Source organism: Lissotriton helveticus, chromosome 9 (assembly GCF_964261635.1).
Source record: "Lissotriton helveticus chromosome 9, aLisHel1.1, whole genome shotgun sequence".
Taxonomy (NCBI): Eukaryota; Metazoa; Chordata; class Amphibia; order Caudata; family Salamandridae; genus Lissotriton; species Lissotriton helveticus.
This window is the reverse complement of record NC_136070.1, coordinates 829,905,413-829,933,207: the sequence shown is the minus strand read 5'-3', so window position 1 is coordinate 829,933,207 and position 27,795 is coordinate 829,905,413. Positions and strand designations below refer to the sequence as shown.

The following is a 27,795-nucleotide window of genomic DNA, read 5'->3' as shown; positions in this document are numbered from 1 at the left end:
CCAGAGAACATTAGAACACATTGAGTTAACAAGAGACACACATTCTTGCCAAAAGTTTCTCAAGAGTTGGAGTGATAGGAGAAGAACATTACAAGAATGTAGACTATGGTAATGAAGATATTGAATCGTAGGAAAGCATTCATGCAATGCTGCTTCGGGGTGTAAGAGTATGGGACGTGGGCAGGAGTCGACATTTTCAGGTCCAGTTGTAATCAGAGCCTAACACTTCCCCCACGTGGTTTTTAGTGATCTTCGGCTGAAATTGTTACACTGTCCATGACCTTGCACGTTGCATCTTTTTATCCATTAGGATGCGGCAGTGGGATGGCCATATTTAGTTCCAGTGCCATGATGTTTCAACATGGTTTTTCGATTTGTTATAATCCCTGTGTGCTTTATTATGTTTGAGTAAATGGACAATTTTCAGTTGGCATTCGGCTTAGATGGACATGTATGAGTTGTTTGGAGAGGTGTAGTTCGTTGGTTTTTCCTTTCCATTTTTGAATCCTTTGTGAACGGTCTCAGTACCTCTTTTACTTGGCTCTCTGGTTTTACTGTGTTCTCTCCCTGTAGCTGTGCACGCCAGGCATTACTTACTGATACAGACCAACCATATCCTGTAAAGGAGCAGGATTTCCTGAGATACAACTTTGGCATTAGGGCTGACTCTGCAGCCTCCTTTTCCTGCTATCTCCTGTTTGGGGCTGTGCAGAAGTGATAAAGTGTGCGTGTAACACTTAGTGCCGCAGCTGAACACGAGGACATGGGTGGGGTGCATCTCGTCACGTTTGCGGCTACTGCTACACTAACCTCGCCAATGCTACCTTGGTTGGTTCAAAATCACCTGCTTAGAAAAAGTATTGTTACTATTGAATACATTTATGTTGCTTGAATTAATCAGTCCTAAGATTAATTAGAAACGATCCATTTTTGAATCCAAGTCAGATGTCGAAACGTTCCGCCAGATAAGAGCAAAAAACATTGTTGCAGTTTTTGAAAATCAAGGCGTTTTCAAAATGAAAATGTTTTATCCTGTAATTGTTTTGTATGCGATTATCCTAAAAGGTTATATTCATCCCCACAAACCGTGACATTGACTCGGAGTCTGTGGGGAACAATGCTTTCTTGGTTATGTGTTTAAAAAAAATATAAAACTGGTGTCTGTCCCAGGGAATAGTTTGCAGTAACTTGTTCAGTGTTTTTGGTTGTGGTTTAAGGCATTTACTTAATAATCTTAGGTTGATGGAAGTACGCTTGTGGATTGTATTAGGCAAAGCCTATGAAAAGCGTTTTAAAATAGGGGAACATTTTAGCAGTGTGAAATGCACGAAATGTAAGTTATGTACTAGCTTATATCTCTACCTTTCTTCTGCATAGACTGTTGTTGCAGAAGTGCACATTTTGGGGGTTTCAACCTTAGGACGATTCGTTGGTTTATAAAGTTGTTCTCTAGGTGATGTCTACTATTCTTGTTGGATGCAAACAGGATGAGAAATTAGATATCCATATTTATTCTGTTTCCAGTGAGCACATGACAGTCATTGCCGAAATGTGTTGAGAGATCCTCTGTGTCAAACATTTGCAGTTGTGGTGTAAGGCGTTCTTACTGTATTATTGTGGGCGAGGGTTATAGGTTGAGATAAAAGAGTAGGAGAAAATACATCTACAGAAAGGACTATTGACCTCAAGATGCTCATGTGAGCAGCAAAAGAGCGAGAATAGACGGTTAGTGAGATATTTCTGCCCACTCTGGGTTGTGGAATTCCTATCGCCCAACGCCCAGGACATATCAAGGGCAACACGTTTTCATATTTACTTTGGACAACAAGGCCCGGCCTCTTGAAACACAATCCCTTTGGCTGCCAGATTACAGTACAGATCTGTGAAAGGATTGTCTGGCACTACAGCAAGATATTCATTTTTACATGTGTGTTGTTTCGACTTATTTATATGATTCACTAATGCAGAGCCTTTACTTTTAGGGCCAGCGCAGTAACGGAATGAATTGAGCTCAGCTTTCATTATTGAGCGGTTCTGGTTCAAAAACATATACACATGTATTAATTTTTTGGTACTACGTCTTAGGCTCCCAGAATACTGTCTGATTACATGCAGCACTCATTCAACAATATTTGTGATTTTTTGCTTTTGAAATATAAAGTACACAAAACAATGCAGCTGTAAATTTCGTTTTATTAAACTGTTACGCAACTTTGTTTGCAGCATGACAATATAAAAAAAAAAATATGAGGGCCAACTAGTGGAAAGTGATCTTGGCAACATGATAATAAGCCAAGGCCCCATTTCTTACAGAAAAACCCAAAAGTGCGCAATTAATCTTGCAGATGTATGACTTTCAGAAATTCACACAATTTTACCTAAATATGTCTGTAAAACTTTCTCATAGCAAACTTTTATTCATTTCATTTTCGCATAAGCAAATATACTTGGTTAGAGGTTCGAGTCCCAGCATGTCGACTGCCTTTCTTCCTTCCAAGGTTGATAACCTGAGTATCATTGAGTAACAATAACATCTAATATTTCAGTGCCAAGAGACCCTATATACACATGTTGTGTTATGTTATGTTAGCTATCGGAAAAGCTGCTGCGCGATTTGCAAATTCATGCTTTCTCCATAGCCTTTTTTTCTCACCCTCAAAACATTTTAACTCCTGCCCTCTTCATGTGTAAACATCCAACCTTTTCTAGTGTGGGAGAATATTGAGGAAAAGTTAGTGAATACCCTTCAACGTCAAAATCAGTAAGTATGCATAGACTCACCGAGAACTCTGAATCTACCACATAGTCAGACAGACGGTCATCAGGACCCTGATAAGATGAGAACACGGTCCTAATTTGTCCCCTCACTGATTGGCACCAAAATGGACAAATGTTTTTAGTTGAATTACGGATATATTACTGACTTGCTGCTTGCTTAGGGCAAGCAGATATTTTATAAAACTCCACACCCCAGCCACTACAACAATTGGAAGCCAGAGAGTGAGTTTAAATATCTTTCAATCAGGTCTCATGCACACACTCTTCTTTAGATGATCCTCAGCTGTGTAAACTGAGAGGGTCGTTCAAGTTACATATTTTGTTTTAGTCTGTAGCATGCACAATTCCTGTAAATACTAGAGGTCCTACGAATGCTATGTGATAGTTGTTTTCCATATGAATTTTGCTAAACTTTTTATTGTGAGATCTCCATGATTATCATCTATTCGCAGGATAAAATACGTCTATCCCTCACAACTGTCCATAGTCGCAAGACCTTTCTTTTCAAACCACCTGCCACAAGTAACAGTCATGCAGATGAAGTAAGCATAATAACAATAGGAAATTACGTGGGATAAATTGTAGCCCACTAAGTGGAATCTATGTGAGATTAAGCCTGGGTAGGAACGATGCTGCATGGACCTAGTAAAAGTAATTGCTTAAAGTTACCAAGCTTCGTGATGCACTGGTAGCTAGACCATGCCTGCAGCCTTACAAGAAGCATGGATAAACCTAGTACAATTTAGAACAAGCATTTGCAATGCAGTAGGTTTCGCAGTTACCCGAGTTTAAGCTATTGGTATTGTAAATGACAATGCCCTTTATGTTTTAAAAAAAGAAAACAAAAATAAAAGGAATTGTTATTAGCAATGGTAATAGCTCAAACTCGGGAAAATGCGAGAGCTATTGCATTGCAAATGCTTGTTACCTTTTTCTTGCCTGTTTACAATAAGAAATAAAAGAAAAATCTATCACGCCAGCTGGTGAAGGCCAGGCCTACTGGCTTTGTGAATGCGTGTTTATAATGTAAGCAAAAGATAGGAGGCGCACTCAAAAAGATTAAGGAGGCGATGTTGTTATTCCAAAAGTGCTCTTCTTTATTTCTGTAATTAAACCAGATAGAACAGCCAACGCGTTTCGTTACAGTATGTAACTTCGTCAGGGCATATATTCAAACGCGGCACATAGTGAGCGAGCGTACAGATGACAATGCAGGCAGAGTGTCGCTTCGAAGTGCCGTATGTAGGTAAATCAAGAAAAGAGTACTTATAACTCCACGTCCAATGTCAAACAGGGCATATTACTCCATGGGGTATTTCAAAAAATCTTGTACATCGGAGAACGCCTTAAGGAAAATGATAATCCAATGAAGGAAAAAGTATAGTAAAAATATCGATTCCAGAGCGGTGTATATCTGTTAAGGCACTCTCTTGTAAATATTGCTCCAAGTAAGGAGCAAAATACGAAGAACCCCGAGGTCTTGTAATTCACCTCCTAAATACGTAAGGTAACAAAGTCGGTAGACGGCATCAGAGTCCCTGCATGATAACGGGCATGCGACAAGTGATGTGAGGGAGCTTTGAAATGAATTTCTTGCTAACATGATCAGGCAGTTTCATTGGCAAGCTCTCAGGCAGAACTTGCTTTTACTAGCGTCATACCAGTAAACCGGCAGATATCATATAGAAAATAGGGACCAGAGGCTAAAACCTTGCACCCAAATGACCACAAAGCCCACAATAGCACTTTGCATCGCACAGCTCATATTACTAGCATTAAGCTTTGGCATATAAATAGGTCAAGCCAAACCTAAAAAGTACTGTAATTCTTCAGCTAGCTATGTTTTCGTTTCTCACTCCCTAGCGCCCCAGTGCACCCGCCCTGACCACACACATTACGTCAGGCCCTGTTTATGACCACTCTGAGGTTACCACTGAAGCTACAAACAATACACCCGTTGTGTGACCATTTGCATGTTAATGAATGCAATGCGTGCATTTTCCAAGATAAAATTACTATTTTCAATGTTTCACTTCAATGGCACACGAGTTTATGTATGGATCAGATGCAGGAATATCTGTTAACTGACAATGCTGTTGCAGTTTTGCTGATGTAGTATCTTGGGCGGTGCCACTCGTGAGGTCATCTGTGACAGCACGTGAGCTCAAGTCTTGCATTCCGGGAGTGAGAAGTTAGCTCACAATATTTGAGCAATTTCAGAAGATTTAACTTGTGGTCTTGAACTGCCGATGTGTTATGCTTTATTCTGAAACGTTAGTAGAAAACCATAAATTTCCCGAACAAAAATCTCGCCCATGACTTTGATACACCGAGAACTTCAATTATACAACGTAAAGTCACAATTTCACAGTGACACTTAAACACACACAACATGCAGACGACTCGATGAAACTGTTAAGAAACTTTAACGAACAAATATATTTTCAGTCTAATCAATGTTTTAATGTAATCTCTAAAATGTCCAAACTCATCAATACACCCACCAACAGGGACACTGCCAGCAACCCACACAGCAAAAAGAACCTAGCCACGGCTTTGTTCTGCAGTCACTCGCAGCATCGCCTGTAGTCTGTATTGAAGCGCTCCTATTCCTGTCAGGTGGGTAAATAACGTGGTAGTTGTATCCCTGGCGTTGACACAAAGATTATCAAAACGTACATGGCTTTGCCACTGGGGGTATAACCACATGCTTTGAGGGGGCCGGTACCCTCGAGCACCCCTCTAACTTGCAAGGGAGAGGACCAGTACCTCTCAGCAGAGGTTCAGTTCTTTTAATTGGAGAGTACCTCCGCTTGTCTGTAGCAAACGGGCAGTCTGGGCTAGTGAGAAGCTGTGCTTTTATATTTATATTTCCAACACTGTATACATCCTGCACGTCTAGACCGTGCCTAAAATATACAAAAATGGAAGTGCAGGTACCCGTTGCTCCTTGTTTCTGAGAAGTGTCGGCACTCTTCAAGTAAAAGTATTACGTCCCTCTTGAGAAGTGCAGGTACTACGCTCACTCTCAAAATCAAAAAAAAAAAAAACACCACCACACTCCGCTCCGTAGTGCAGCCACCTAAATTAAATACCAGCTGCTCACCTTTAATAAGTTTCTACGGAGCCTGCACCTGTGTCGGAGTGTGGTGGGAGGGCATCAGAAAAGACGGGACTAGAGCAAAGTCAGCACACTCAGCTCTATAGTACATCCACCTCCCTGAAACACCCGCGACTTGCCTGTTATAAGTCTCTGCCGAGCTCAGCCAAGCTGATCAGTTTATTTTCTAGAAATCACGGAACGCGGCCAGTGTACACTGTAATAAGTGAGCATCGCACGTTTGCGAAGTAAGTGCCACTGACAACATTAAGGCAGCGCAGCCACACACAAACAAATATTATTAGAAATAAATACAATCCCTCTGTAAAAATAACGACATAAATAACAAGAACATGCATTCTCGTGGAATGCTCACACAAAGAACCAGCCTGTTTATCAGCGCCTCGTGAACTGCGCCGCGCGCCCCTCTGTAGACTCCCCCTGCATTCCAAAGTCAGTCACGTGAACTGTTCACGAGGCGCGCAACGTGATCTGATTCTTTCTGCCATGCTGGAAACAGCAGAAGTTCACGCGCGCAACGTTATCCTATGACAAAGTGCTGCGCGTGGCCAGGTCTTGTCTCCACTTTCCACTCGTTGTCGGCTGAGCCGACAGCTATAGTGCTCTCTGCGAGAGCGCGCTTTTGCGCGCTTTTCGGTGCGAGCCCTAAATACGATACAACAAATAAGAAATCTATGCATTAAACCTACAAACTGACTTTCCCAGAACTTATTGTTTTAGATTTTCAGATTCTGGGTGGGGATGGATTATAGCACTTGAAGTCCCTGATGAGCACAGACTACCAGTCAGCCACCTCTCTAGGTCTGGAGAATTATTGTTGCTGCTCTATGTTGCCTCTGGGATGCAGATTGGTTACAATGCTTCTGCTGTCCTTGGCTCCTGGCATGCCTTTCCCTGACACAAAATGCAGTGGCCTTTTTCCAGGATCACTTTGGCTAGTAAGATTAAGTGTCTCCTTTTGACCTCTGACAGGGAAATAAAGTGAGTGGATTGTATTTTTATTTTCATAGATTTTTTTTAATTTTTTTTTTTCTCTTTTGTACGGGAGCTTTTTTTTTAGGTGTAGGTAAATCTGAAGAAGGCAGGTAAAAAAGTCATGGAAAGACCTAATTATGCATGTATCATACTTTGGAATAGAAATTCCCATTCCAATTCTATTTACTCAGTGTTTCAATGTTAAAAGTGGGTCAAAGCACCTCTTGTGGAAATGTCTGCATTCTGATGGGTTTCATAGACGGAAAGTAACTTCCGAAGACCTGTTATCTTGCTGCTGTGGTAAAAGGATGCTTATCAATGGATGGTGCCTGAAGCCCGCTGCAGTGTCTAGAAAAACTTTCACTTATTGTAATAGACCTTCCCTTGCCTGAATTTAGTAGATTTCAGATGAAAACTTTTGAAATGAAACGATTACTTTTCGGATTGTTTTTTTGGTGTGTACAGAACATGCATGATTCAGTGGCGCTTAGTTGGATGCTGAATTTTAATTTTCACGATTGTTTTTATTGAGCTGAAAAATATGGAAGGGACATGAATGCTTTGTCCACTTCTTTGGTCTACAGCTCCAGATGATGAAGGGCCGAGTTAAACCCAGACATTGGGCTCGAGCCACATTTGAGCTTTGGGGAGGTCACTCACTTGTATTTCTATGCTTACTCTTGGTAGTTTCTTATTCTCATGCTCTTGTTTATTTCTCCCCTATCTAGATCCGGTTTATATTGATACAGAACCGTGCAGGGAAAACTCGACTGGCCAAGTGGTACATGCAGTTTGACGATGATGAGAAGCAGAAGTTGATTGAGGAGGTTCATGCGGTTGTAACTGTTCGTGATGCAAAACACACCAACTTTGTAGAGGTAAGACTGCCAGTTTTCCGTTGTCAGCTCTGACGACCCCAGCACATATATTGAAGGCTTTCCCCTTCCCACTACCCACATAGCATGTCAATTGCACAATCCGCTTCTACCTCATCTGTGCATGTCCACTAGTCCAGGTTTCGATTTTGCAGGGCAAATCTTGCCCCCTGCACGTGTCTGAGTCCCAATTTCCGCTGCTAAGTTTAGGATACTGGGAAAATGGATTTAGCAAGCAACTTTACTGCCCGTGTTCACTAAACTAAATTCAAACCAAAACATTGGTCAAGTTGGATTATTTCATTGATGTTATTAAGTTCAGTACATCCTTGACAGCTGATTGCATACATCATTGAGTAATTAGGCTGGCAGGTTGGATCTCACTTTCAAAATAGTTAAGAACACGCAGGCTAAACTGAGTACAGCTTTTCTTCAAACACTAATTGGAAAGAACCGTTGGATGTTTACCATTTGCCTCCCCTCGGCCTTGAATCAATTATGTAATGGTTGGAGTCTATATTTGTTTGCTTGTGAAGAAGTTGTGTGCAACTTCATCTTTTGGTTTTGGAGGATTTCCCTGACAGAAAATGAATAACATGCACTTCCTATTTTTCCGTTCTGTCTAGTTCCGAAACTTTAAGATCATTTATCGGCGCTACGCGGGTTTGTACTTCTGCATATGCGTTGATGTGAACGACAATAATTTGGCATATCTGGAGGCAATTCACAACTTTGTGGAGGTAAGATGTCTTTGCAAGCTATACACATACTTATGCCCCTTCAGTTGGTCGTTTTATTTTACCCGATAGCTGAGAAAGGGATAATAGTTTACAATGCACTTGTTTTATTTCGCCATGAGTAATACTTCCAACATGTATGTTTTGCCTCGGAGGTATGATCGTAGTTTATAAAGATAGTACACATGGGGTGAAGGAGGATTGATGAATATCTTGATTTTAAACCCCTGGGCCCCTATAAGTTGCATTCATTAGCAAGAGAAACATTAGCACTTTAACTCGGGCAGAACTGAAGAATATACATTACTTAGATTAGAAGTTTTCTTTGCTTATGATTAGCGTTCTTGCAAAACCAGGATCTAAATTGTTCCATGTTTTTCCCCAGGTGCTGAATGAATACTTCCACAACGTCTGCGAGCTTGATCTTGTGTTCAATTTCTACAAAGTAAGTGCTTTTGCTTGGTTTGAATGTATTAGAATAAACCATAGTGCTTAACTGTAATATTATATAGCGGCAAAGCACAGGCAGTGTCTAGGGTTGCTGGTAGTAAGGCAGTCAGTATTGCCACAATATGAGAGCAATTGGTACAGAGGAATCATGTAATCGTGTGGCGGATTTCTTTGCAGATGAGGTGGAGAAAATTTACTCCACCTTTCCGGACTCTGCTAGTGTCGATCACGAGATCCTTGGAGAAGTAGGACACATTCCAGAGGGTGAATGCATTGTTAGATTTACCGTGCCACCTACAGAGCTGTTTACGAAAATCTGTATGAGTGTCAAGTCTGGTTCCCCAAGAGACCCTGCCTCCCCTAAAGTACTTGGAGGGAGCATTGGAACTCTTGAGCCATGCATTAGACACCTATTGGAATTCTCTTTCATGACCGGGACCGTGCCAGTGAGATGGAAGGAAGCAGTAGTCCTTCCGCTACCCAAGAAACCGCATATTAGCCCAGATCAACTTGATAATCCTCGCCCAATCTCTTTACCCCCCTACTTCGCAAAGGTTGCGAAGAAGGTAGTAAATACACAACTTATTGGGCATATTGAAAAACACAATATTTTGCATCCCACGCAGTCTGGGTTTCGGGCACTCCACTCGATGGAATCAGCCCTGTTGAACGCCACGGAAACCATCAGCAAATACGTGGATGAGGGACAGACGGCGGCCTTAATCCTGCTGGATTTAAGCACCGCCTTCGACACTGTGGCTCACCATTTGATATTTGATATTTATGGGTATTTATTAAGCGCAGCCTTTCGCTCCGAAGGGAGCATCTTGGCGCTAAATGAGCGTGTGTAAGATTGGATGATAGAGGATCTAGATGGCTGCCATCACATAGGTATCGGATTGCTGATAGACCCAAGTCTTCAGTTGTTTCCTGAAAAGACTCTCAGTCTCAATCAGTCTGAGGTTTACGGGCAGGTTGTTCCAAGCCCTTGCTGCAAGGACTGTGAAAGTTTTTCCACCCCTGGTTTTGTATTTATACCTTGGGATCTTAGTGAGGTTGGTCCCTGAGGATCTCAGACAGCGTACGGGGTCATAGTGGATAAAACGGTTGGCGAGATATTTAGGACCTATGTTTTTCAAGGCTTTAAAAACTGTTAGTAAGAGTTTAAAAAGGATTCTCTTATGCAGAGGCAACCAGTGGAGACAATTTAATGCTGCTGAGGCTGAAGATTTCCTGGGTAGTTTTAACATCAGTCTTGCAGCAGCGTGCTGTACACTTTGCAACTTCTTCAAAGTGGACTCTTTCACTCCGGCCATCAACCCATTGCAATAATCGAGTCGGGAAAGTATTAATGCAACTACGACCGATTTCCTAGAAGCAATGGGGAGGAAGTCAAATTTTTTTTTTAGAGATTTGATGAGTCCGAAACAGCAACCGGCCGTAATCCTGACGTGATCGTCGAAGGAGAGGGTTGCATCAAATTGCACGCCCAGGTTGCGAGCAGAAGTCACTGCACTAGGCGGGGCCTCTGAATCTTTGGGCCACCAATCCTTGGGGCAAAAGAGTAAATCTTTCCCTAATGGTATGATTTCGGTTTTCCCGCTGTTACACTTCAAGTGGTTTGTATTCAACCACTGAAATACCTCAGTGAGACAATTCTGAAACCGCAGCTCTGTATCCGTGCAGTTTTTGTCGATAGAGACGACGAGTTGGGTGTCGTCAGCATATGACGTGACAAGGATCCCATGAGACTCTATCACAGCCAGAAGGGGTGCCATATAGATATTAAAAAGTAATGGGCTTAATATGGACCCCTGCGGTACTCCCGATGTCATGGTTTTTTCGCTGGATAGGTGGGGACCCAAAGACACAGATTGGGACCTATTGGTCAGGAAAGATTTTACCCATGCCAAGGCTGTGTCTGTCACGCCAATCTCACGCATCCTATCGATCAGGATGACATGAGAGATTGTATCGAACGCTGCTGTGAGATCGAGCAGGATGAGGACGGCTTTCCTTCCCTCATCCTGCAGGAACTTGATGGAATCGGAGAGTTCTATCAGGGCCGTTTCAGTAGAGTGGCTGGGGCGAAAGCCAGATTGCTGTGGGTGCAGAATGTTGTGGTTCTCCACAAATGCTTTTAGCTCCCGGTACACTATCTGTTCCGTGATCTTTCCTAGAACAGGCAGGAGTGAAATGGGGCGCATGTTTGTCAGATCCGAAGGGGATTTATTCAGCTTTTTCATCCATACGCTGCTGCAGTGTCTGAGGAAAGGAGGATTGGCAGGGAGGGCATTGAACTGGATGAAATCCTTCTTGTCCAAGCGCAGCTTTCAGGTGAGGCAGGGCTCTCATTACTCCAGGATCATCAAGTTGAAACAGGGAGTACCGCAAGGATCAACCCTGAGCTCGACCCTATTTAATCTCTGTTACACCGTTAGTGGAGATTGCAGATGGTTTTGGGATCAGGATTGTGTCCTATGCCGATGACACGCATGCTAGTGGTCTCCCTGACACAAGCACAGGAGACGGCAGCCTCCAACTTTGTGGCTTGCATGCAAGATCTTGCATCATTGATGGCGAATAACTGCCTGAAATTGAATGGCAGTAAGACCGAGGTGCTTGTGGTGGGAAGAGCACTGTCGGTGTGGTCATCGGCATGATGGCCCCAATGTCTGGGGTCCACCCAGATGCCCTGCGAGTGGGCAATTAACTTAGGGGTTTGGCTGGATACGAAACTATCTTTCGAGTATCACACCAGGCGGGTAGCAGGGGCTTGTTTTGGAGTCCTGAGGGGCCACCGGAAAACCCTGGACATGCTGCCCACCGCAGCCAGAAAGACCATGGTGCATGCCCTGGTAACCTCGCGCCTTGATTATAGCAACGTTCTGTCTCTGGGGGTCACGGGTAAATGTATGCAAAGGCTTCAAGTTATACAGAAAGCGGCTGCTCGGATAATTCTTATGCTCCCTAGGAGGGCCTCCTCGAAGATTGCGTTGGCTTTCCTGCACTGGCTGCCGATAAGGGAGAGAGTCCTGTTTAAGGCACTGTGCGTTTGCCATCGTATCATTCAGGGGACTTGTTCATCCTATCTGTCTGATTTATTGAGGCTCTACTCTCCAACACGCCAACTGAGATCGGTGGGGACAGGCCGGGTGTGCGTCCCTGCCATTAAGAGAGCTAGGATGGGCGGCTGCTCGTTCCGCTTTTTGGCAGCTCAGCATTGGAACAAGCTCCCTGTGAGCCTATGGTTGGAGGGCTCGGAAGCTATCTTCCGAAAAAATCTGAAAACTTATCTTTTCCCTACAGGATAGGCATGCTGGGCTAGGCTGGGTAGGGGTTGTGGCAGTTTCTGCACCGTAGCGCGGGGACACACTGGCTGAGTGTAACCATGCTCTCTATAAATGCATCTATTAATATTATTATTATAAAAGCTCACCAGTTTCTTTGATGTCAGGGGCGGGGACGCTACATGGTAAAGGGCATGCACCCTTGCCCCGAGTGACCAAACTGCACGTGAATCTGCTATTCTGACTTAATTTTGGGTTCAGTGCACACAGAATCCTGAGGGTGTGCTGGAGGCTTTGGCTCAAAATTGACATTGAGGCCCAGAGCTTGGCTCTGAGGTCATGGAGAGTTGTCAAAAGTGTTCCCTTCTGTCTGTGTCCCTGACCATGTACCCTGATTAGTGGTGGCTTCCTACCATATTTTGGGTGAGCAATATATGATTAGGCCTTTTTACCTGTTCAGGGATAAGAAAGAAAGCCTGCTTGAGTTCCACTCATGTCGCAACCAGATCCTATGCTGCCATCCTTGTGTGAATATCTAGTGCATGTGCCTGTATTGTAGCAGGACTCTCTATTGTTTGCGAGTGTGTGTGTATATATATATGCGGTTCCCAGTGGGATCTATTTTGGATAGCCTCTGGAATGACATGGCAAAAGATGAAGCTTGTTAAATAGTCCCCTGGGCTGTAAAAGTGTATTGCCTGCCATCCTGAAGAGGAGTATGTACATTTTGCACAGAAGCATAGAAACGTGGAGACAGGACTGCCTTTCGAAATTCTCTATAGCATTTTTTAGTCGGGGATTATGATTAGTCTTTTCCAAGAACTGTCATTTGCTTAATGGTGATGAGTCAGCAGAGACCGCTTTTAATGAAACAGAATTTTCTGGGGCGACCCTGGATCATTTATTTTTCTTTTGAGTGACACATTCTGGCAGGCTGGTGAGACCCAGGCGCTGAGCCTTACATTTATTTTACTTGTGTTTTTGGCACTCGGATCATAAACCAACAATGCTCCTACCTGCTGTGAGGAGCCATTACCTATAAAGAAACCAGGCCAGCCGGTTTCTAAAAACAGACAGTAGATATACATCCATGTCTAAAAATACCATATAAAAATGGGTCCCAAACGTACCCATTTTGTTCTGGTTTGAGCTGCTTCATGTCTGAGGAGAAGAGCTGCTGTGTTCCCATACTGGTGTTGCTGATAAACTATCAAAGTAACACAAGAAGGGAGTGAAGCGGTAATGCTCAAAAGAGCAGAAGAAGTGGATACGTCCTCCTTAAGTTATATTGTCAAAAAACAGAGGGATCCACCCTTATGGGAAAGTACAGAAGTAAGTATTCCTCCAGACTACGTGTGTCTCCTACAGTGGTGGAAAGCACTCAGCTTTGTTTAAATACCCCTCACCCACCAAAAGTACCCTTGGTGGCATGCTTCATCATAGGGGTCTTCCCACCCCACTGCAGGACTGGGTGTGCTGCGACCTACGACTACATGGGAGCACTGGTTATGAAAAACAATACTATGTGTGGTGTAGGAGTGTGAGTGGAAGGGTCAGAAATGAGTGAATGGTGAATGATGAAAAATCAAAAAAATACCTGGCTCCGTGGAAAAAATAAATTTAAATGTTCGTTTGAGCTGGTATCGTTAAAAGTCGGGAATGAGGTGGAGATACTATGCTTTATTGAGCAGTGTCTCCTGCGTCGACATGTTTCGAAGCCTTCGCCTGGCTTCTCATCAGGACCTAGAAGAGATCCCTACTACACTCCAATCAAAACAACTGTGTATTTACATATAGTCCTAACTAAGTGGTGCACATAAATTTAACACGCACAGTATACTATACCCCAATGGGTTTATTGCTGAATCGGTTTCTTATATCGCCCAGATAATGCCCCATGAGCCTCCAAAACGGGAGGGAAGGGGTACCTATAGTCACACAAATATCAAGATTATCTCCTGACTAGGACACTGCCTCGCCGCTGCTCCACTTTAAACAAAGCTGTGTGCTTTCCACCTTTGTAGGAGACATAGTCTGGATCAACACTTCTATACTTTCCCATAAGGGTGAATCCGCTGATAAACCATCTCCATTAGGTATGGGGACATGGCCTGGTTTCGGAAAGCCTTGCTTTAGGAAGCTGTGGATCTGCCAGTTATGTTGGGAGCTGCCTGCCTTCTGAGAGTGAGCAGGAGAGTGCCTTGTCCTTCCGAAATCTGACTTGCCTGTGGTGGAGATCCCAGCTGTCCAGCATGGTTTGTGGAATGGGCCAGAGTGACTATAAGAAATGTGGAGAGTACTGAGAAGATGCTTGATATGCTAATGGTTCACAGGTCTCTTTGTCCAACTGCTGAGTTAAGTCTGCCTTGGCCTTATCAACTGCAAAGACTGTCTGATTCGGAGACCGAATTGCCTCAAGACGATTACACCAGCTACATTGATAGACTGGCAAAGAGTGGCGGCTCGCTGAGAGTGCTGCGGGCGGTGAGGTGGGGCTGGGGAGAGGCAGGGTGGGGGCTTAGTGGTATCCGACATACAACGGACAGGAGTAAGGTAAGTAATTAAATAAAATTATTTACCTTGCTTGCGCTGCATTGCTAACTCGGTGATGCAGCGCGCGCAAGGTAAATAGTTTTATTTCTTTAATTACTTATCTTACTCCGGTCTGTCATATGTCAAACTCCACTAACCCTCCAACCTGCTCCTCCCCCACCCCACAGCACTGACTTGGCGAGCCGCCACTGCTGGCAAATACCCTTCCACCATAACTGCTGGAGCAGAGTGCTGGTTGTGTCCTTGTGCGGCTGCTGCCATGTAGTCTACTGACCATGGAGAGAAGGAGTCATGATTGCAGAAATGAACCAAGGAGCTCCTTGTTTACTGGCACATCTAGGCTTAGTAATCCCAAGTGCTCACTGCAACAGATGATTCCAAATCTGTTTGATACTACTTTTTTTTTAAACCTTCATTTTTCAGTTTTACTAAACAATATACAGCGGTGTGGGCAATATTTACATGATACACTGCAGGTTATGCTGGAAGGAGTCATTATCCAAAAATCAGTCTCTTGGGTGGGCATTTTCCATCTGTTCACAGTGCCAAGCCACACTCCAAACAGGCAACACAAACACCCTGGCATTGCTGCAATTAGACCTCCCCCAACATCATCCACACGTTCATCAGTGTCATCGTATGTGCAGCGTATACAGACATCACAGCAACAATCCCTATTTTTGACCCTCCTAGACTGCCTGTCAATGACAGTGGCAAGGTGTTCCTGAAGGCCACTGATTTCCATAGGGCATCGACGACCTTATCCACATTAAGGCATAGCTGCTATGCCCCTGTGTGGACCACCTGTATTCTCAAATAGTGAAAGCTTGCCAAATCCCATCAGAGACCCAGGTTCGGAAGGGTATCCAATAGCATGGAAACCAGCACCGGCAAGGAAAAGATCAAGGACTTATTGGGATTGAGGTGGAGACCAGACAAGTTCCCAAACTCATCGAAGAGTTGCAACAATGGGGGAAATGTATCCGTGGAGTGGCAACATAAAAAAACACATTATCCGGGTAGAAAAAGATGATCTGTTATTCGTCACCCAATCGTACACCCCTGTCTCACATAACACATCGTGCCCAGATCGACAGGAGTTTCATCGCTACGGCAAACAGGAGGGGCGACGGGGCAGCCCTCCGAGCGACTTCACCAACGCGCACTATTTTACTGGGGTCAGTATAAAGTAAACGGACCCATCCCCGATATTGTGGGCTATTGGACCTGGCCCTTTTGCAGAGTTATCCCACAACTTTGTTTGCCATTTTCCTCCTTTTTCTTCTGAATTGTTTTTGTTGGCTTTTCAACTGTGATCACTTTACTACTGGGAATCAGTGCTAAAGCGCATATGCTCTCTGTGTATATTGTAGTGGTGGTTGGTTTATCCATGATTGGCATATTTGATTTACTGGTAAGCCCCTAGTAAAGTTCACTGTGTGTGCCCAGGGCCTGTAATTCAAATGCTACTAGTGGGCCTCCTGCACTGATTGTGCCCTCCACAAGTAGCCCTTCAACCATGTCTCAGACCTTCCGCTGCAGTGTCTATGTGTGCAGTTTTGAATTTCCATGTCGACCTGGCAAGGGCACCCACTTGCCAGCCCCAAACCCACACCTTATTGCCAGCACTGGGACTCGTCAATGCAGAATTCACAGCAGAAAAGTTGTGCCGAAACCAGTCCTGGGCCCTTTGAACGGAGTGGTTGTGCTGTAATTCCAAGAAAAGCAACCCAACACCATCGCCGCTACCTGCACTGAAGCCGTGGTCACGCTCGTGAGAAGCTCGATGCAACGACATCGCAGCCTCGACTTAACAAATGACAACGCTTCATACCGAAATCGACGCTGCTGCCTACATCATGGCTGAAGGCATTGCTCGGGAAGGACACGATGCATCGCCCCGTCTCACATCGCAGTCCCTGGTTTGCCGACGGTAGCACCATCGACTCTGACTTCGTCCAACGATGCTGCCGCCTGCACCATGGCTTATGGCACCATTCTTAAAGAGCACGACTCCTCGTCTCGTCTCACACCGCAGCCCCGGGTCTACCGATGACGGCGCTTCTGCATTGACGCCATGCTACACCAAAGCTGTGTTTACCGCTGGTGAGGAGCACAACGCATGGACTGCGACATCACATCCAACAGTGGCGTTCCTTACTTCAACATCCCTGAGATCGATCCACATTGCGTTTGACTTCAGAGTCTCACTGATTTCTGCACCGACTTCCAGAACTGACGCAGGCAATGCCTTTATCTTCGGATTTTCTTGCAATGTCCTAGAAGCCTCTTCATTTCCAAAGATACTGTTTTGCTGGTTTTCCTGCCGCCGCACCACTGAACAGTGTTGCTCATAACGCAGTGATGGCCCTGGTTGGCGCTATCTACTTCAAAGGGCTCTATTTTGGTTTATTCCTGCAAAATTCATATCTTTACTTGTGTATGTTGTATGTTGGATTTTTGTCATGTTTATCTTTTTATTCAGATAATTGATTATTTTTCTGAACTGGTGTGGTGTTCATCTCTAGTGTTTTCACTGTGTTACTGTGTGTGTTTTGTACAAATGCTTTACAAATTGATTCTGAGATAAGCCTGACTTCCCGTTCCAAGCTACCAACTGGGTGAGCAAGGGTTCTCTTAGCTGTGTAATCCCCTTAGAATAAGGGTCCCTATTTGGACAGGGTGCAAGCCATTGCCAACCAGACACCCCTATTTCTAACATGGGCCTAGACCCATAACTCTTACCCCCTGTGCAGCATGTTGAACGCCTTTTCCAGGTCCGTGGAGAACAGCGTCCGCTCCCAGTGCTCCACCTCATGAGGAACATGGGCAGGGCGTCTGAGATTCATACCGGTGTTCCATCTGGGGTTGAACCCACACTGATCTTCATGTACCAGCTGGGTCGTATGAGGTGCAAGGCAATTTGTGAGCATCTTGCACAGCATTTTCACATCTGCTTTAATCATGGTGAGCGGTCTATAAGCAGCACGGTTAGACTTGACACCAACTGATTTAAGAAACATGCACATCTCTGCCCCCGCCCCCCCTTCATTGATGGGGGCAGGACTCCGCTCTTCTGTGCCTCCAAGAGAACCTCTAAGAGATCCTGCATAACCGTTGCTAGGAATGCTTGATAGAATTCTGGCGGAAAGACCTCTCTGACTTGTGCCTTGGCCCGTGGCAATATAATCGGTGCTGGGCGCAGCTCCTCCAGCCCAACAGGTCCTTCACGGGCCTCTGCACCCAGCGGTGCCAGCCATGAGAGATCTAGTCCTTCCAGGATTTGGACATAGTGGTATGGGGTTATGGCGGGAACTGCGGCATACACTCTCAGCAAGTGCTGTCTAAAATCATCCAATATCCCAACCCTGATAGCAACCCTGGTGCCATCCATCGATATCAAGTGTGTGGTCAAGGGCGTGGGTGCGCCATACGGAGTATCCAGGCCAGTAGCTGACCTGACTTATTCCCTTCTGCTTGCATTCTATATTGCTTAAGCGTGTATTTGTCCAGGCGATCCCAGATCCTGCTGAAGCTGTCTACCCACTTCACAGGTTAAATTCATGATTAACCCCTTCAAGAGCGCCTTTAGTGCTTCACATTGCATGGAAAATGGCTGCCCTACTGGTGGCAGTACGCCAGTTGATCGACATCTAATCCAACAGAACTTGAGAGAGCACCCCCCCCCTCCCAACCGGGTTCTCTAGGATGCTAGCTGTCATCCTCCAGGACCTACTCTCCCTCCCATAGTCCCTCATTGCAAGGCGCAGCTTACAGGGGAGTGGTTAGATAGAAAACGAGTCATTTTGTGGGTATGGTGAAATGGTAGGTATACACCTGCTGCGCCGGGTGGTACCCCTTCCAAAACCTTAGGTTTTGCATCACATCACGGAGCGCAGTGGTCATTAAAGACTTGGCCCCGCTTTAGCGGGCACCCTGTCTAGTGCAGCATCTTAAGTACAATTGAAGTCGCCCAGCCACAGCAGTGGTGTGTCAACATCTTGAAGTAACAGGTGTTGTATATTGTGAAAAAACGTTGGGTCGTTATTAGGGGCATAGTTGTCTCTTGCCCAGGGCACTAGCGGCCGTTACCTTTGGCTCCCCGGGGGCCCGTGGGGGCTACCACGAGCGGACTTTGCGGCTGGCCCCGAGGACAAGATGGCGGTCGGCGAGCTCCGGTGAGCCACGGTGAGGAGCTGCTGCCGGGCGGTCGCTGCGGTGCTGCCGAGATCAGATGGAGGCACTGTGACGACGAGGATACAGACGGTAAGCCCCGCAGAGAGGGCAGAGGTGCGGTGCCCGGTAGCAGCATCGAGGTGACAGGCTCCCTCTGCCTGACCTTAAGATGGCGGCCGCGGGGATTCTGCGAAGCGCTGCGGCGTCCTGAGGGCCTCTCCTTGCTTCCCCCCCTACCGGCGCTGGAGACATTGGGTTCCCTGGGGGAGGCCCTGGAGTGGGGTCGAAAGAGCGGTGCTCCGGTGGGCATTCCCACGTGAAAGGCTCTCCTCATGCCTGGTTTCAAGATGGCGGCTGCGGTGGCCCCACGAGGTTCTGCAGGGCGCTAAGGGCCTCTCCCCGTCCCCCCTTTGCTGGCGTTGGATGCATCGAGGCACTGGTCTCAGAAATCCTGGAGCCTTTCCACGAGCTGATGCGGTCATCCTAAAATGGCACCGCATGCCGATCGTGAATCTGCCTGGCGCTGTGCAAGGATGAGATGCGCCGATCCTGAACGGACCCCCTGAGGCTGCTCTGATCGGAGAAACAAGAAGCGAATCACCCTCAAGCGAGACCGGGAGGTGAGCGCCTTGCCTGCTGATTTGCAAGTTGCTGCACTGCCCCGATAGTTACAATGCCTGCCTGACTCTAAATTGGCGGCAGTCGGGACATAATACCAGCGCGATCCCGGAGAACAGAACTCTGACGAAAATACAATCTCTCCTGATAAGTTGCTGAAACATTAACAGAATAAGTACTGAGCCTCATTTACTGGGAGCGCCACTGCAATACAGTTTGTTAACCCAGCGAGGGGGCAGCTGAGGCTGTAATGATGTGGACCCAACTGCTACGTATGCTTCGGGACGACATTTATGCATCTTCTTAGAGTGGCTCAAGGCAGAAGGTAGAAGACTGCGCAGAATTAAAAGGACAGGTGACCATAATACCCTCTCGATCTCTGGTACCCGACCATCGTCATCTCTTGCGATGGCCCCCGCGTGACCACCACCACCACCACCACCACCACCACCACCACCACCACCACCACCACTGCTGCGGCTGCCTGCCAAGCTGCCAGCCTCGGGCAGCAGCGCGGGGACTAGCCTCGGTGTCGATCCCTGAATGTACAGCTGGGTGTAATAACTGGTACCTCGCAAGGGATAGCTCAGCGGCACCGCACGGAGAACTCCATTGTGGCGCCTGTGAAGAAACGGACCGGCTTTTTGAATGCCTCGCAGCAGATCCATGGGAACCTTTACCAACTACCTACCCCCTACCCCTCCCTGCTCTACTCTTCTCCTCTTTCCTGCTACTAACCTTTACCCTCACCTGTCCTTGCCCTAGGCCCCACCCTGTTTACCTGTGAATTTCCCACGTCATTTGAGAGCTAGCTTTTTTGTCTGATGCCCGATGGAGCTACCTGGTTTAGCTATAGGGGAGACAGGTCGGGGATTCCCTCCTTGGACGTCACCTACCCAGTCGATCTTTAACCAGACTTCCTTTCGTCTCTCGTCGTCTCTTCCCACTTCCTCCCTCTACTTATATCTCTACTTCTCTCCTCTCTCAATGTATTGAGACTGAACTATTTTGTCTGATGCCCGATGGAGCTACCTGGTTTAGCTATAGGGGAGATGGGCCGTGGATTGCCTCCTTGGTCGTCACCTACCCAGTCGGCCTTTAGACAGATTTCTTTTCGTCTCTCCTTGTTGTCTCCTCCCCTATCCTCCCTTTCTCACCTGCCCTGTTCCCTCCCCTCTATGCTCCATTTTATTTTGCCCCCCATGTTATTTAAATGTGTCCCATTGAGACCTAGCTATTTGGCCAAAGCCCGGTGGAGCTACCTGATAGCTATAGAGGAGATGGGTTTTGGGACTTTCCCCTCGACCGTCACCTACCCAGCCGGTCTTTGGGCAGACTTTCCTTCGTCTTTCTGCCGTATTTCACTCCCATCCTGTTTTTCTGCGAACCTCTTCCCCAGACACCTGAGACCGAACTTCTTTGTCTGATGCCCGATGGAGCTACCTGGTTTAGCTATAGGGGAGATGGACCGTGGATTCCCTCCTTGGTCGTCACCTACCCAGTCTGTCTTTAGACAGACTTCCTCTCGTCTCTACGGTTGTCTCCTCCCTTACCCTCACATTCTCACCTCACCTACCCCCACTTCTTTTCTCTCTCCTTTCTCTCCTCTCCTACTGTATTGCTGATTGTTTGATGTATTGTGTAATTGTTGATCTTTTTCTGTCATACTGTTAAACCACATTGTTTCACTTCCTTCCGTCCCTCCTGTTGTCTCCTCCTGCATCCTCCCTCTATTTATGTCTCTCCTTCTCCCCTCTCTCAATTGTACTGACACTGAACTTTTTTGTCTGATGCCCGATGGAGCTACCTGGTTTAGCTATAGGTGAGATGGGCCGTGGATTCCCTCATTGGTCTTCACCTACCCAGTCAGTCTTTAGACCGACTTCAATCCGTCTCTCTGTATTGTCTCTTCCCTTTTCCTCCCTTTCCCACCTCCCCTGCCCCTCTCCACTACTTTTCTCTCTCCTCTCCTAATTGTATTGCCTATTTTTTGGGATTTATTGTGCAATTGTTGAACTTTTTATGTTACATTGTTGATTCTCATGTAAAGCGCTCTGATACCTCCGGGTCTAGCCAGCGCTATATAAAACTCTTTAAATAAAAAAATTAAATAAATAAAAGATAGTCGGGTCCCTCCTGTCCAGGGTCCCTCGCAACAATACAAATTGACCACCCACATCATCCTCCACATACATATTCATACGTATGGGAGAACGGGACACAGGGCACTACCCAGATTAATGTGCCCCAGCGTAAGTAGAGTAGGAGGAGTGGAATACCCTCCTGCGCCTTTGCAAGGCTTGCAGCACCTGTATCTTCTAAGTGCGTTTCCTGTAGAACAGCTGTAGAGATGTTATGCCACTTAAGAAAGGTGAAATCAAAAAATTTGCAATGTTCCCAATCTCAAATTATTCAATCAACACTTTTTCATTAGTAATTTAATTGTCTTGATCCTTCTATGATTTTTCTGACATAATATTAATCACATACTTTTCGAAAACACCTCTTCAGTTTAATCAGACCACATTTGTGTATGAGGCACATTTCTGCAGGACTATGGGTTCACAGTTCATTTCCAAAAGAACTTCTTTTACAAAATACATTCTAACCAAAATATGGGTAAAAAATATTCAGCATCTTAAAATGTATATCCAGCATTCCAAAGATTCTCATAGCAAACACAAGGAGATGATGGACGGAGTGCTGAAACTTTTTAGACACTCCCCTCCAGTCACAGATCTGGGTTCAATCCAACACCGTTCTGTAGCTCACTTCGCCACCCCAGTTCAAACACATTTATTGCAAATAACTCCCCATGAATGGCCGTCAATGCGTTCTGTTTCAAACCTCGCATTTCTTCTGGGGTTCTCATCAGAACCCGACTAGTTTATTCTGTAAAGTAATGAATAAAATGAGTGTTAGATTCCTATTACTCTATGTATAAATTAACGGTATTGTCTGTTTACATAAATTGAAAAATACTTTTTACCTTAAGCTTCCTTGTCGAGCCTTTTATTGGTAGTTTTTCACGAATTCGGTCTCATTTCCTTGACTTTTTGCTTGGTCTGCATGTTTCTTGTTTGTACTTCTGAAGCGGACTGCTCTTGAAGTGCTCTGTCTTGTGTTCAGTTCGTAATTTAGGAACAAATCACTTGGACACCTTCCGTGATTTTTATCAGTCGTAACTTGATACATTGGATTTTATACTTCGTCTGCCTAACCTTCCACATTTATCTCTGCCCTTGCTTATACGCAGCTGACTCGTTATTTTAATAAATGGACTTTGTTGCTTCTTACTAAACATGAGATGGAACTTACTGCGAAGGTTTTCTGCTCTCCGGATAATTCTTTGGCGTGTCTGAATGTTGGAAAATGCTGTTAGTTTGGTTTTCAGGCCTAAGTGATAAAGTGCTTATTTTGTCGGCCAACTGAATGCTGGTCATCGTAGTTGAGAATGTGATGTAGCACCATTCATTGTTTCTGCTTTAATTAAAAAACGAAGTATTTTTTGTAAAAATGTGTATTATATTCTCCGTTAAAAATAGCTACTTCTTGATGCAGATCTTTTGACCGGTAGACTGCCTACTTGTAAAAAACTGTTCTAAAAATGTCAAACATTTCTGGTAGGACAGACATTGTTATGTATCTTATAGATGGTGTGCTTGGTCTGTTTATTATCTATGTAGTCCTGTCATTTTGTTGAGTCATTTGGCCACTGTATTAAAACCCAGTATCAGCTGTTCTTGTTCGTATTAAAGAGGCTTCAAGGTCTCCTTCTTGTGGATGTGGTTGGGTGCTCCATAATACCGTCCATTGAAAATCTTTTTCAGTGTGACCATTTGTAATGAAATGATTTACCATCAGGGCTATGGCTATCTTTGCTTTATGCAGTGCTTATGCTGGGCAATCGTCTTGTCTTATTTCTTGTGTTTTTTTTGCTATGTAAATTTTTTGGCAAGGGCATACAATTGCGTGTACCCCATTTTTTGTGCGACAGTGGAGAAAATAGTATGTTTCCATTTTATTTTGGCATTCTCAAATATTGTATCCTCTATCGTTTGACTGTACGTGATGCAATTTCCACATGTATGGTAGCCGTCTAGCGACTTCATGTTCCACTGGGTTCGTAAGTTGGTTATAACCACTTTTTGAGTGCTTCAAGCCCCTACTAGTTGTTTCCCTAAGCTCACATTTTTCTTCATGGCAAATAATGGACATGGAAAGCCACATTCAGATTTTTGATTAAATGTCAATTGCTACGAATATATATTTTTTTAAGTTGTTTGTCTCTGGGTAATATATGTGGAAGCACAGATTACATTTTTTGGCTGTGCTTTTTCTTTTTTGACTAATAAGCATTCTCTCGGTGTATACCAGGCTCTCTTTAGCAAATGCCTTAATAGTTTGTGGGTATCCTTTGTCTTTTAGTTGTTCTTGTAATATAGCTACATTGATAAAGGTAATCTTCTTTAAGATGCCTGTAGGATAAATTGTTTTTGATATTCCGAGTATGAAAATTCTTATAGTGCAAAGCATATTTTTATCAGTTGGCTTACTGTGTAAAGTTGTAGCCATCTTTTCTCCCATTACCTTGACTTCCACATCCAAAAATGTCAACGTTTTTTGATGCTTCGCCATGCTGAATTTGATGTCTGGACTTCTTTGTTTAGCCAGTTGAACAAATGTACCCAACGTCAACTTATCTTCATTCCATAGACACCAAATGTCATCAATATATCTTTGCAATTTAATTAAATGGCCTGAGTTAGGATGGTTGTAAAAGAGTGGTGAGCACCCTATACCGCTTGCTGTCTGTTCCCAACCCTCTGACATTCCACATCAAAATTGTAAGGTCAGCCCTCGTTATAATGTGTATCATGTAGTTGTTGTCCTCCAACTATCATCTGCTGCCACAGTAAAACAGAAATGCGCATTGCACAACAAACACCCCCCCCCCCCCCCATCGAACAAACATAGTACAACCTTGCCTACACTACGCTAGTGCCAGGATGTACTCGGCTAGTCCAACAGGCCGCAGCTAATTCACTCAACAAACCTTGGCCAGGCATCCCCCTTCTGACATGATGTTCTGCATCCAGAAATCCCAGAGCTTACACCGCTCATAGTCACATGTGCCCTACTGTATGCAGTGTCTGTGACTTTCATTCTCTAACGGGCATCCCATCAGTGGAAGGTATCCCAGAGAGATACTTGCGATACTTTGCTGTGAACCTTTAGTTAACAGGGTTTGGTCGGACTCTTCATTGAAGATTGCTATCCATGAATAAGAAATTAATAGTAATTTGCTATGGACTGACATACTGGTTACACAACGAAAGGAAGCTACTCTGCTGCAACAGAACCAGCCTGCACATGAGCTTTAATCATGATTATTTTCATTCCGTAGAGAGTCCTGTAGGTCCTATAGGGTTGCTTATTCTGTATGTACCTAATTAAATTCGGTATTATCTCCTTAAAACATTACGCCTTTTCCAAATTAAAACATGCCGGTCGGCAGTCATGTTTGTACTGAACAGCCTGTATAAACAACGAGAGAGTAAGGGAAAAGTGAAATACTCTCACACCCCTGGGATAAAAAATCAAAAACAACTAGAGTACCATAATCAATAAAAAACATAAACTCACTAGGAGAGATGTTGAAAAGACCTTTCACCAGCCAACATCAGTGCCCCATGCGTGGTTTTGAAACTGTGTTAATAGGCGTGATGCATATATAGAGAGAAGGGAAGGAAGAATGAGTATACCAAAAGGAAAAAATGGGCCCCTCAGGCACCCACACTAGGTAGGTAGCCGTTTGTCTTCATCGGGTTCCCATTATTTCGTATGTGAAAAGGTACGAAAAACAGAAGTGCAAATTAAAAAGAGTGTAGATCACTCCCTCAACCAACAATTTTAATAGAGGGGTGACTCGAACTCCGATTAAAATCAATGTGCTTGTGCGGACAGTGAAGAGTTAAGTAAATTTGAACCCCCTTGAACCGTTTTTTAGGACAGGGGGTTCAAATTTACTTAACTCTTCACTGTCCGCACAAGCACATTGATTTTAATCTGAGTTCGAGTCACCCCTCTATTAAAATTGTTGGTTGAGGGAGTGATCTACACTCTTTTTAATTTGCACTTCTGTTTTTCGTACCTTTTCACATACGAAATAATGGGAACCCGGTGAAGACAAACGGCTACCTACCTAGTGTGGGTGCCTGAGGGGCCCATTTTTTCCTTTTGGTATACTCATTCTTCCTTCCCTTCTCTCTCTATATATGCATCACGCCTATTAACACAGTTTCAAAACCACGCATGGGGCACTGATGTTGGCTGGTGAAAGGTCTTTTCAACATCTCTCCTAGTGAGTTTGTTTTTTATTGATTATGGTACTCTCTAGTTGTTTTTGATTGTACTGAACAGCCAACAGTTGCAGATAGCCTGCAGGGCTACCAAATTCTTTCAGAAAGCGAGCCTCCTACTGCTGAAAACCGAAAAAGAGGCAATCAATGGGTCAAAACCTAAAGACACAGTGAAATAAGTGACTATGAAGATTGACAATGAAAGTCAGACTTTATTTCTCCGAAACGGACATCAGTTGCAGATGCATTTTTAATTATTTATTTAATAGAATAAGCTTTTTTGAAATTTACTCTTTTTGTAAAGGTTTTAATTAACCATACACAATACAATTTTACTTACTTACTTAAATTCTGTTGTGGTTAAAAATAGTTTTTCTAAAAAGACCAGTATTGGGCTTGACATTACATTATTGCGTCCAGTGTGATGGGGTAAGTGCTTTGTTACTTCCATCCTTCCTTCCTTAGATGCCTTTGACTGCTTGCTCTTGCTACTCTGAGGGTCATGTGTGATATGGAATTTCTTAACCCAGTTTGCAGGGCAATAGTAGGACGTGCCCGAGAACACCAGAGGCAATGAACCTCACCCAAAACAGTTGGGGCCCAGTAGTCCTTGTCAGCCCTTTAGCTCCCTGCACCTTCTGTCACCAGAATAGATATTGCAGTTGATTGGACATTCCCTTTACCATTCACAAGACCAGAAACAAAATGCTCTAAATGCTCTAAAATAATGCTGTTATGTTAATTAATTTTCTGATATTAATGAAGAGAGGCATTTCCTTTGCAGTGTAATGTTGAGGCCAGGTCTTGGAGTCCATTCAGTTGTGGATTTTGTAGGGGCTTTCTTTCCCCAAATTCTGAAATTGTTTTGACCACAGGCTTTTCTCAGTACAGTTAAGGAGTGTGCTGCGGGGACCGCTGGACTCGTGAACACTTGCTTCTCCAAGACAAAGAACTGCATATAAACAACTTGAACCTGTAGTGCTTTATTTATATCCTGCATGGGAACATTGTTCCTGTACAGATGGAAACCACCACTGCAGTTTTTTAACTGAGCAATTTGGGGCCAGATTGGCAATGATTTTTCTTCCATCTCTGTCCTTGCTGAACTCTAGTGTGCTTCCTTAGAGACAAGTGGATGCCCATTGAGCTTATTAGAGGAAAGCATAGTATGGTATAGGAATCTACCCTGAAACAGTCCACGAGGAAATGGCTGGAGGTTGTGTTACTGGGTCTTGTCTAGGCAGTTGAATCCACTTCAGGCTAGTCATTTATGACCATTCCAATCTTAACAAGGATCATTATATTAAAAACTCTTTCTAACACCTCCTAACACAATTTCCATAGCAACATATACACTTGGAGTGCACTGCCATGTCAATGTCCAACAGATAGGCACTTTGCAGCACATATTAAATTGCCCCAAGGCATTTATAGATGCCCCTGATGACCATATCTGCACATATCATAATTGGAGATTGGAAGAGTCACTTTTGTGTGAGAGATTGCATTAAAACTAAGGACAAGAAAAAGATCTACTTTACCACAATTAAAATTTTGAAAGATGAAATCGCATGACCTGATGAAGTTGACGTGCGGTAAATGAAACGTGTTGGCTGTGCGGTATCATCATTAAGAAAGATAAAGATTACATTTGGACTAGACATGATTGATAGGATTAATATCTGTTGGACAGGGACATGGCGGTGCGCTCCACGTGTATATGTTGGACTCTTCTGAGCTTTTGGTTGCACCTTTTGAAACGGCAGGTGCAGTGCTTATGCACGCGATATATATATATATATATATATATATATATATATATATATATATATATATATATATATATACAATAAGTTCTAA

General features: G+C 44.4%; 1 protein-coding gene across 1 annotated transcript in view; it reads left to right on the top strand.

Moving 5' to 3' along the window:
- AP2S1 (adaptor related protein complex 2 subunit sigma 1) overlaps positions 1-27,795 on the top strand; it is a 41,254-nt gene that overhangs the window by 3,799 nt on the left and 9,660 nt on the right. Inside the window, exons 2-4 of the mRNA XM_078660999.1 lie at positions 7,603-7,752; positions 8,376-8,489; positions 8,872-8,931. Coding sequence (XP_078517125.1) covers positions 7,603-7,752; positions 8,376-8,489; positions 8,872-8,931 — 324 coding nt within the window. The remainder of the gene's footprint in view (positions 1-7,602; positions 7,753-8,375; positions 8,490-8,871; positions 8,932-27,795) is intronic.